Raw genomic sequence first — 11,215 nt, 5'->3', positions numbered from 1 at the left:
TTTTAAAAAATCCCTATGCAAAAAAGGGAAAAAAGGTTAAATCTTTAGACAAACACACAAATATAGCAGTTCTATAATTTTTTTCTTTCTTTTTGGTAATTATAATTGCTGATACATTACAAATTACAACACTACTTAATGAGTAACCCAACCAAATACTTCCTACTAAATAAAGGAGTAATATTAAATAGACGCGTCTCCACCATAAGATCAAATTCTCATTGATCCAACGGTAACGGTCACGCCACATCAAATCATACGCATCCTAACCGTGCGTCAGAGCGTAGAACAACAAACCCTTACGAGCCTCACACATCGCATGCGTACCTTGAACCAGATAAAATCCATACGAAACCCTCCGGTATTTCCGTAAAATTCTTACAAAATTAAGACCAATTATAAATCAACCCCACTCAGTTTTTCTATAAATACCTACACAGCCCATTCATTCGAAACCGCTGCTTATAGAGCGAGAAAAGAAAAGCATAAGCAGAGCGCGCCAGCTCTAGAGAGAGAAAAAACACATAGAGAAATAGGTACACAGCAATGGAGTGAAGAAAGAGAAAATTCTTTTTTTCTAATTTTTTTCTATTTTTCCAGTCAATTTTCCTCGAGTAATTCATCACATTTTGCGATTTTGCGGGAATAAGCTGTGTTACGATGAGTTTTTTAGGGTTCAAATCGGCTGTGTTTCATGGAGAAACGTGTTTAGGAGAGCTGGAAACTGTTCAGGTTAAGGATCAGAATTTTCAGTTCCCAAACAACGAGATACGGATCCATCACATATCTCAAAACAGCGAACGGTGTCATCCTCTCTCTGTTCTACAAACAATTTCATCACCTGTTCGTTGTAAGCTTGAACCCAACTCGAATTCGGCGTCGAACGGTTCTGATCAGTCTCCGTTGATTAATCTTCACGCCTCCTGCTTTTATGAACTCAAGGTTATATACATTGGCAAATTTTAATTGAATAACTAGCTATAGCCAGTTGTCTAATGCTTTAGTACATTTACTGCCAATTTACTGCACGAGTTGATTTAGTTGTTGCGAAATTTTGTGACAATGAGACTCGTAATACTTCATCAAAAGAAAATGCTTGTTGATGATTTTACGTTTATTGTGAAATACTGACTTTACATTTACTATGATTACAAAAGGCTAGTTGTTATTTATATACCTTGGTTCTAATCAGCCTCTGTTGATCAATCTTCATGCCTCGTGCTTTTATGAACTCATTCAAGTTTTAATTGAATAATTAGCTATAATCAGTTGTATAGTGCTTTACATTTACTGTGAAATGCTGATTTAACATTTAATTGATAACTAGCTATAACCAATTGTATAAAGATTTTTTAACCTGTAATAGTAGTTAGTTACCACTTTTATCAGATTATTAATTAATGCTTATCAAGAGATTTACCTGTAATTACCTAATAGTGATCTGATTGTGTAGATATTTTTTATAGTATCAATGAATTTTAACCTATGATAGTAGGTTAGTTACCACTTTTATCAGTTTATTATTTAATGCTTATCAAGAGATTTACCTGTAATTAACTAATAAGTGACCTGATTGTATAAATATGTTTTACACCATCCGTGCACAGAACTTAAACTCTTAGGGGTCGTTTGGTTGGAATAGGGCTTATGCCGTTATAAATTATGCCGGTATAAGATATGTTGGGATAAGTTATGCTGGGATTAGTTATACTGGGATTGTTGTTTATTTACTGTTTGGTATGTTGTATTAAGAATGACAATTGTATAATTTCTAAGAAGAAGGTATAAGTTATACCGGTGCTAATTACCCCACCCTCTATAAGGTATAAGTTATCCCGGTGTTAAAATTAACAGCGGGATAACTTATACCTGGTTTGCTAACCAAACAGAGTATTAAGGTGGTATTAAATTTTTATATCACCCCTATACCTTCTTATACCTTATACCAAACGACCCCTTATTCTGAAATACTGGTTTTACATTTGCTGTGAAAGTATTGCACGAGTTGAATTTAGTTGCTAATGGAATTTTGTGACGATGAGACTCATAATGCTCGTTAACGTTTTTACATTTACTATACCGACTTTACATTTACTATGAAATTACTAGAGTCCAGTTGTTGTTTAGTTGTTCAAAGAGTTTTCTGATAATGAGAAATAATGCTCTTGTTGATGAAATTAATGGGACACAGTTGTGCTTTTAGTTGGTTACCTCAATTTTTTGACAGTGAGAAATCTTGTGGCATTTTATGCAGATGTGTATGCAAAGTTTCTTTGCGGTGCCTTGATTACAGTTAATTCGTGAATTTTTTTGGCAATGAGAAATCTTGTGGCTATGATTTTCTTGGTTGATGATATTTTGATGAGATGAAAGTAGTTGTGGCATTTTCATCTGGATGTATATGCAAATTCCTTTTTGATATTATGATTTAATAATGAGGATGCTCTATGAATTTGACAGCTCTGCATATGTTGCATGTTTTTTGTTTTTATGTATCTACAACAACATGCCTTAGTGTATTCCCACAAGTGGGGTTTGGGGAGAGTAGTAAGTACGCAGACCTTACCCATACCTTTGTTTTTATGTATCTATTGAAAAGAATTGAAATTTCTTATATGCGATGTAAATATGTTCTTATGTTTTTGCATTAAGAAATGAAGACACGTGCTAAAAGCTATTGTATTGTCCTCAGAAATGTGATTTTGTCTGAAGTATACATAACTTGGTGATAAGAGGACGGAGAAATCCTGAATACGTACATTAAGTAATGTTTAATTGATATTTTGTGGATATAATGTGTTATGGATAAGATGTGCTGATGCATTGTTCCTTCTCGTTGGTTTGTGTGTAGACTGCAGTAGTCTTGCTGGGGGAAGAAGAAATACATTTGGTGGCAATGCCGAGTAAGCAGAAGAAGTTCCCCTGTTTTTGGTGCTATTTAGTGCCCTTTGGTCTGTATAGTGCTTGCTTAGGAATGCTGAATATGAGGTGTTTATCAATTGTTTTTGATCTCGATGAGACTTTAATTGTTGCTAATACGATGAAGTCGTTTGAGGATAGAATTGAGGCTTTGCGGGGTTGGGTTGCACGAGAAACAGATCCAATTCGGTTGTCTGGGATGTCCGCTGAGATGAAGAGATATATAGAGGATCGTGCATTGTTGAAGCAGTACTTGGAGAGTGATTCTGTTGTTGACGGCGGGAAAGTATATAAAGCTCAGCAAGAGGAGGTGCTACAATTATCTGAAGGGCAAGAGCGAGTAGTTCGTCCAGTCATAAGGTTGCTGGAAAAGAATGTGGTTCTTACACGGATTAATCCAGAGGTAATAAGACGGGGAGATCTTCTTTCATTTCTCTGTTATGCCTTGCAAATATTGATTCTTATCATGACACGTCTAAGGCATGCATATTTGTCAAATTATTCTACGTTTTGCATCATGGAGAATATCCCCCCTGCTTACAACATTCCCTTAGTGGTGCTAGTGGAAGTTGATCAGTTGCATGTCGTGATATATTCGTGGAGTAAAATTTTGGCTATTGATTTATTAGGAGTATGTTGTCATTAATTTTTTATATTTGCTCATTATTCTGTTAATTTTTAGTATTTTAGGTTTCTTAATAGAAAACACATATAGTGCAGTATGCTTTACTGTTTTTATATACAAATTGGAGTACTATTGCATGAAAGTGGATTGAGTAGTTAATTGCAGCGATTTAAATAGTTTCACAGTATTGTGCTAAAACATTTGCTGTTATCCTGTCTTTATGCTTAACCTGTTACCAATTCATTAGTTAACAGCCTTTCACTTTCTGGTGGCAACTATGCTTTATCACTCAACATTTATGTCTTTCTTTTCAGAAAACTTACATGCTCTATTTGAGATCTTGTAGACAAGGTTCTCTGTATGGTTTATTGATGATCTCAGCTTGAGATACTGTTTGGTCTACTCCTTGGTTGTATGATTTATAATTTAATGAACTTCCAAGTTATGTTGCTTATCTGGAATCGTGGATGAAACAACTATTTTAGGCACTTTGAGACCAATCTGCGTTAAACTTAATGTTCCTTTATTACTTGCTATTTGCTTTGTTAGACCCTTTTTTGCATCTACATCCAGAAGTTCATGTAGTTGATATGTTTTCGGTCTCAAATTGGGCTTTCTGAGAAGGCATGGTGCTTTGATTTGTTGGTCTTTCTTTTTCTTTGTGTGTGTGCGTGTGTATATTATGTTTACGTTATACAGCTTTTTCGGTCCATCATTGAGGTTGGTGATGCTTCTTGTGACCCTGTGTCAAGAGCAGACAAGATCGGATTGAACCATAGTGTTGGCTAAGTGACTCATTCAGTTCCCCTCACTTACTCGAAGGTGTTTGTATTATACTCTATGGTGTTTATTTGGTCTATTGTGATGGTGTTTAATGAATTGCAATTTGAGTTTCTTTTGTTCATGAAATGTGCACTTCATGCTGCTGATGGTCCTTAGACATATGGGTTTACTAATCCACCAGCATTGGGAAAATTGCATTCCCTTATGGGCTTCCCATGCTTAGAGATCTGCATCCTTACCTGTGCGTGTTTGTGGAAGAAAGGATTGGAGGAGTGGTCAACAATCCACCTCCGGTCTTTATTCTTTTATGGCTCTTGTATTCAATCAATATTTATTTCATGTAGCTAAAAGAAAATGGTATCCGGACTTTTGGCTTTCTAGCTCAACTGCCATCGGAATATCTAGTTTCATTGTCTTAATGCAGTTGCCCGTGTTAGGACACTGGAATGTGGACTCGAATTCAGTTGAACATTTATAACTCATCATGGTCGTCTGTGATGAATTTTCTGTCTCCACGCATTTTCTTATCATGGGAAACTTCCTGTGCAGAATCGGGATACCAGTGTGCTAGTTAGATTGCGTCCTGCTTGGGATGAGTTGAGAACTTATTTGACAGCCAGAGGTCGGAGAAGGTTCGAAGTGTATGTTTGCACCATGGCGGAGAGAGATTATGCATTGGAGATCTGGAGGCTACTTGACCCTGGGTCACACCTCATTAATGCCAAACAACTGATGGACCGTGTTGTATGTGTCAAATCAGGTTAGGACCTGGAATAATTTACTGTCTTGTGACTCCTTGGGAAAATAATCTTTTGTTCTTCCACTCATGGTAAACCACCCCCTACCATTACTAGAGAAAAGCTCTAACCTCTTTTTATGAACCTATGATCCATCCACATTGTCGTGAAGGATAATGAAGCACCAAAATTAATGGAAGATTTGTCTTCTTGTGTTTGATATATGACGTTCTAACCTTTTGGTGGTATTTTCTTTAGCTTCTAATGTTTATAAAATCTTTTTCATTAACTCAGAACATTGTCTATGTTATTGGTCACATAGGGGCCAAGAAGTCTTTACTTACTGTCTTCCAAACTGGCAATTGTCATCCAAAATTGGCGATGGTTATTGATGACCGATTAAAAGTGTGGGAAGATAAAGATCAACCTCGCGTTCATGTTGTTCCTGCTTTCACTCCATATTATGCTCCACAAGCAGAGGTTTGTGTTTTGCTATTTCTGATTATTTTAATATCATCTTTATTTTGTCACATCGAGACTGAACGGGAACTTCTTTTTGAGTAGATGGCCAATGCAGTTCCAGTCCTATGTGTGGCGAGAAATGTTGCTTGCGATGTTAGAGGTCGATTTTTCAAGTAAGTTCATTCTCAGAAGAGATGGCCAATGCAGTTCCAGTCCTATGAGTCAATTGAGTAGTTCTTTATCTGAGTCATTTTCTTTGTCACTTAGAGAGTTTGATGAAAGTCTACTCCGGAAGATCTCTGAGATCTTCTATGAAGATGAGGTTGTAAATTTACCTTCTGCACCTGACGTGAGCAACTACTTAATGTCTGAGGTATTCATCTTCAAGCTCTTTAAATTTCAACTTTTAAATGAAGGCTGATCTTGATAAGGGTTTGCTTTCCCTACTCTAAGGATGCTTGTTTTTCATCATCCGGAAATCTGAATGCTCCTATTCCTGAAGGGATGTATGGGCCTGAAGTTGCACAAAGATTGCATCAGCAGGTGGTAATAACTGTCTGCGTATTTTGACTTGTTATCACATGTTTGACCAAAAAAATAACTTGGAAGAGCAACACATCACATCAAGTAATTTAATTTTAGCCTGTCATTTGCTTATGCTCTAACATTTATGTTCTATCCAGGAGGGAAAAGTTAATATGAACTCTGCTCCTCCTTTCATCGGTAATAATCTTGATTTGAAGCCTGGAAGCTCACAGCTTCCGGTGGGAATTGCTGCAAATGTACCTGCTCAATCAATGAGACCAATTCAACCTTCAGAAAGTATAGAAGCCTGTCTTTACCTGCACTTATATAGAGATGTTTTATCTTTTTCATTTCCCACCCGGTAATCAATTTGTTCCTGTGTGTATTTAGAACCAAGTTTGCTGGGAGCTCCATTTAGACGAGATAACAGCTTTTCTGAAGTTGATGCTGATGGGAAGAGAAGGTATCCCATGTTGAATCCTAGCCAGGATTCGAGGTATCGCGGTTCAGCAGAACCTCCTTTATTATCTAGGGTGCCTCAGAAACCACCCATACTGCCCATACCATCGCAGGGTGGATGGTTGGTGGAAGATGACCTAAATAAAGGACATTTGGGTAGTCGATCACCTGGGATTTTTCAAGAATCTGATGCATCAAGGTCTGATAAACAGAGAGGTCATCTGAATTTGCTCAGTCAAGGTGCAACAAGCATGGTGTTACCAACATATGCATCTACAGGGAAGAATGAAGAGGTACTTGCTACTGCTTCCCTCTGAAATAGTTAACTGGCCTCCTGTTGGCTAATCCTTTCGAATGTTCGACTCTTTGCAGGCAAATTTCAAGCATGAAATGCATAAACAAAATTCTCTTATTCAACAGACAGGTGGGTTTGAGTTTTATTCTTATAGATTGTTTTAGTGTTTTTTTTAATTCCTTGTTTGATGTTATGGATTTGAAATATTAAGGACAAATGTAGGCCTTTAGGTAGGAATGCATTTATTAACCATACTACATACAATACTGTATGGTCTTTGGATAAAGTAGCCATGTGAGTGACTCTTCTGGGGTGTGAATGCTGTTAAGTTGGTTGCTGGTATTAAGTCTGACTGCAGTCTTTGGTGCTACTGATGTGGCTAAAGGCTAGGATTCAGCTTGTCAGCTTGTGATTTTGAGCCCAGCTATCGAAATAGTAATAAATCCAACTAATTGTGTGTTTATTTGTCAATTAGGGCAGGGATAAAATTTATCCAAGAAAATAAAGAAGGCCGGAATGAATACTTAATACTTATTGATTGCCAGGATGGTGTGTGTGTATCTATTTTGGTCAAGATAGTGTTTAGAAGGACTTCAAAAGAAGTTTTTGTATAATCTTGAACAATAGAAGCAACATATTGATTCTTGGATGTGCTGACTTTATAGGTTGGTATTTAGTTTAGTATACGGAGAACAAGTAAGAGACTATTGAGGGAAGGTTGAGAAATGGATTAGTTAAAATGTTTACTGGTTAGTTGACACAAACAGTCTCTTTTTGTTCCCCTTTTCCTTGTTTTATTTCCTCTCGTCCTCAAGTTTATAACATATGCTTGCTAGGCTAATTGTACTTTGACCCTGACAGAGGGCAGACTCCTTCAACATCAGTCAACATTTAACAACAGAGAATCTCAACCAGAAGCTGGGAGAATGAACTTCTTACCATCTTTAACTACTGGGGTGCTGCAAGAAATTGGACGGCGATGTAACTCAAAGGTATGTGGTACATACTTTTTAGCCAAGATGATACCATTCTCTGCTCTTGTTGCTTTTTCTTGGTTGTCATAGTAAGAGCTCCACCACTGTGTCTTGCTATGTAGGTTGAGTTCAGGCCTGTGGTGAGCACCAGTGAGGAATTGCAATTTTCAGTTGAGGTTAGAGCATTTTCTACTGTAGAAAGTTTTACTTATCTGAAGCCATTTTCAGGGACTCTTTAATTGCATTGTTATCATCAAAATTTGAAGATAAAATTCTGCTAAATGCAGCTCTAGTTTTCACTGATAGCACTGTTCCTCTTCTTATATACTGATGGGATACTAGGAAGTAGTGTGCAAGGTAATGGCTCCATGGATTTTATATCCTTGTTAAGACAGTTATGGTAGTTTGCTATACATTTAACAAATTAATCAAAACAAATCTCTTTTAGAAAAAAAAAGCTATAAGTGAAACAATATGCTGTGATAATATTGTGGAGTTTATGCCTTTGATGTTGATGGGATACTTGAAAGTAGTGTGCGATGTGATTCATGTGTCTGCATGTTCTAGTTGAGACAGTTGATATTTATTATTATATGAGGCATGGGCTGTGATGAACTGTGCGTTACTATATGAGGCATGTGCTGTGATGACTTGGAAAATCGGCAAGCGAGGCATGTGTTAATGTCTCTCTTTCAAGATATTCGTTTTGATATGCCTCACTTAAATACTATGTGAGGCATGTGTTATGAACTGTCTGTTAATGTCTCTCTTTCAAGATATTCGTTTTGATATAAGAGTGTTGCATCCGAACTGGGAAGAAAATTTTCTTTGTTTTTGCCTGCTCCTGGCATTATTGTTCATATAAAGTGCATTATCATATTGGCTTCTGAATTTAGACAAGCAGCATAAGGTTTTTGTATCCAGAATTCTGAGCCTGAGTCATCTTTAGGTCTTCTTCACCGGTGAGAGGGTTGGTGTTGGAATGGGTAAGACTAGGAAGGATGCTCAGCAACAGGCAGCTGAGAATGCTCTTCGTAACTTGGCTGGTAAGATCCTGTTGAAATGTTCCTCTGAATTTCTTGATGTAACTTGTTACAAGCATCCTGAGCTAATGGTGTAATGGAAATTCATTCTTCACTTCAACTATTTCAAAAGAGGATTTGTGTTATGTGTAAATTCTTAAGAACTGTGTCTCATGTCCAGTAAATTGTTAAGAATAGTCTCTTGTGTGTTTTGACAAAGTTATCTTTCATTTTCTCAGTTATCACTTTAGCGTGATGTCAGTATATATATTACTCTTATCAATTCTGACATGTTACACCTACTTCTGAACCTTGTAAAAAAGGGAATGTTGCACCGATTTCTGAATTCAATGTGATTTTATGATAAGACCCAGGAGTTCCTTTACATTCTGTCCTTTCTAAAGTTACCTTGTCTGGATACAGGTTCATTTTGAGAGCTAATTTGTAGACTAATAATGCATATGTGCAGATAGATACGTCTCATACATTACATCTCACCCTCGAGTAGTGGATAAAGACCTCAATAAGCTTTCAGTGGAAAATGAAAATGGGTTCTTGTGGGAGACTGTCAATCATGCGGATGAATGGTCAGTGGAGGATAGAGTACCTCAAGTAAATGTTCCGGAGGTGGGAGTTAATGGCAATGCTGCCCATGACTGATTGCCCAGTTTTTGAGAACGTGACTGATCTTTGGCTAAGGGGTGCATGGATATAAGTTTTGGGGAGGAGGGGTTGAGATTTTCTGGGATGCACCCCTCCTTGAATTTTGTTGCATCAGAGTCGGGAGCAAAACAGGGAAATGTGAGCTTGTTGGCCTACTTGTTCATCTTGCAGCATAGGCCATGCTTCATGCTTCTTCTTTTGAGGTAAAACAGTGGTGTTTAGTCCTAATTCTGCCCCTTCTATTTTCCTCTCACAGTTCAGTTCTGTTGTAACTTTTGCTGGGGTTTCTTTCTGTTCCTTTTCTATTTTGGTCCTTGAATATGGTCTACCCCTAACTGGAAGGCTATCATATTCCAATAGCTTCTTCTTGTCTCTGCTCTGGGTGGAGTGTTTTGACCATCTCCTATTCTTCCTCAGATGCACCTGATTCAAACCTTGCTGTGTCGAGAGTATCCTGATTTGCTGAACAAGCATGTGCAGGTACTACTGGTGCAACGAGTCAAAGGGATTCACCCAGGTAACCTAAGGGCCACAGTATTACATTTTTATCATAGCCAAGTTCTCCCTAGTTCCCAAGTTGATTTTGCCTTGCTTTTAGTCTCTGCACCTGAAAGTTGTGTTTGATTTTTAACTGATGAAGAACTAAGCAAGGTTTGGAATAAAGAGTTCATGTTTTCCGCTCCGCTGATGAATACTAACTTTAGTTATCTCTTGATTGTGTTAGATCTTAACCACCCTATCCAAATCATGTCCAGAGAGAGAGCTAGCACCACCCAAGTGATTTTATAATGGGAGGTCCTACAGCAGGAATTTTGACCGGTGTCTCCAGACAGACAGTTTGGTAGCGAAACCACCTTCACAACTATCTAATTGGCTTTTTGGTGCCTTCATAATTTTTTTCCCGCTATGCTACAGAGAATTATCTTTCCCTTTTACTCTCCTTGGAAAAGTGATTCCAACATCTTTTATGGAAGGGCTTGTTTTTGGTGCCCTAGTTTCAACCATTGTGTGTGTAAGTATATAGTTTCTACCTTGCAGTTTTCTGTTAGCTTCGTAGTAAAGATAACAAGATATTTTTCTATAGAAACTTGCTGTTCCTTTATTTGAAATCTACACAATCAATCATTTATGCTTCAATTTCAAAGTTGTTTGATATAGAGGCTGCTTTCCACGCTGATGTTCATGTTCCTTGCGAATTCTCCTGTGTTAATTTCTGGCATTTAATGCTACACTTGGGGTAGATGTAGCATATGTTTTGAGCACGCCATGTGCAGATTTGTATTCATAATCTACACATGATGATTTTATCATTTATAGTAACAATTGTCAGTGAATGTCAAAAAAAGAGGCAGCCTAGTGCCCAAAGCATTTTGCATTCACGCAGGATATGTGGAAGGGTTGTACCCCAAGTGGTGTGATGTAGACAGCCTATACTAATGCAAACATTAGTGGTTGCTTCCACGTAAATGAATGTTGCTAGCAGTCACAATCCAAGGTATCCTGTGTGAGTATGAATTGCCAATGGTTTTTTTTTATTGGATGTCTCACTGGTTTAGTTACGGGATCATAATCTGTGCGCAAGTCTGAAGTCCTGTTGGGTTGCTAAATCACATGTTTGGTGATGCGAGACTCGAGCATTGAACTATTATGATACAAGTAAACATAATTATATCGCCAGTACAGTGACTATTAATCATAATTTTGTTGTCACGTTCTTCACTACCATCGTATAAGTTTACTTACCAATGACA

At 37.5% G+C, this 11,215-nt stretch overlaps 1 protein-coding gene across 5 annotated transcripts; it reads left to right on the top strand.

Moving 5' to 3' along the window:
• Nucleotides 1-454: 454 nt before the first annotated feature.
• LOC107831725 (RNA polymerase II C-terminal domain phosphatase-like 2) lies at nucleotides 455-10,621 on the top strand. 5 transcript variants are annotated; one of them, XM_016659521.2, is made up of 16 exons: nucleotides 455-942; nucleotides 2,852-3,322; nucleotides 4,877-5,087; nucleotides 5,387-5,544; nucleotides 5,629-5,699; nucleotides 5,794-5,899; nucleotides 5,980-6,069; nucleotides 6,210-6,348; nucleotides 6,442-6,803; nucleotides 6,883-6,934; nucleotides 7,667-7,797; nucleotides 7,902-7,955; nucleotides 8,729-8,825; nucleotides 9,271-9,667; nucleotides 9,882-9,981; nucleotides 10,189-10,621. In XM_016659521.2, exons 1-14 carry the CDS (start codon nucleotides 661-663, stop codon nucleotides 9,459-9,461), a joined length of 2,415 nt encoding a protein of 804 aa, XP_016515007.1. In that variant the 5' UTR covers nucleotides 455-660; the 3' UTR covers nucleotides 9,462-9,667; nucleotides 9,882-9,981; nucleotides 10,189-10,621. The 5 variants fall into 5 exon arrangements, with proteins under 5 accessions (XP_016515007.1, XP_016515008.1, XP_016515006.1 ...); XM_016659520.2 differs by having other exon boundaries at nucleotides 458-942; nucleotides 5,980-6,072; XM_016659525.2 differs by having other exon boundaries at nucleotides 458-942; nucleotides 5,980-6,072; nucleotides 7,642-7,797.
• Nucleotides 10,622-11,215: the final 594 nt, after the last annotated feature.

Source organism: Nicotiana tabacum, chromosome 10, assembly GCF_000715075.1.
Source record: "Nicotiana tabacum cultivar K326 chromosome 10, ASM71507v2, whole genome shotgun sequence".
In the NCBI taxonomy this organism is placed as follows: domain Eukaryota; kingdom Viridiplantae; phylum Streptophyta; class Magnoliopsida; order Solanales; family Solanaceae; genus Nicotiana; species Nicotiana tabacum.
This window is presented reverse-complemented; position numbering and strand designations above follow the sequence as displayed.

Excerpts from the sequence above, each read along its gene's own strand:
- LOC107831725 (XM_016659520.2), top strand. The coding sequence starts at position 661 with ATGAGTTTTTTAGGGTTCAAATCGGCTGTGTTTCATGGAGAAACGTGT. Across the intron at positions 5,900-5,979 it reads GCAACTACTTAATGTCTGAG|GATGCTTGTTTTTCATCATC; the intron begins GTATTCATCTTC and ends CCCTACTCTAAG. Across the intron at positions 8,826-9,270 it reads TGCTCTTCGTAACTTGGCTG|ATAGATACGTCTCATACATT; the intron begins GTAAGATCCTGT and ends GCATATGTGCAG.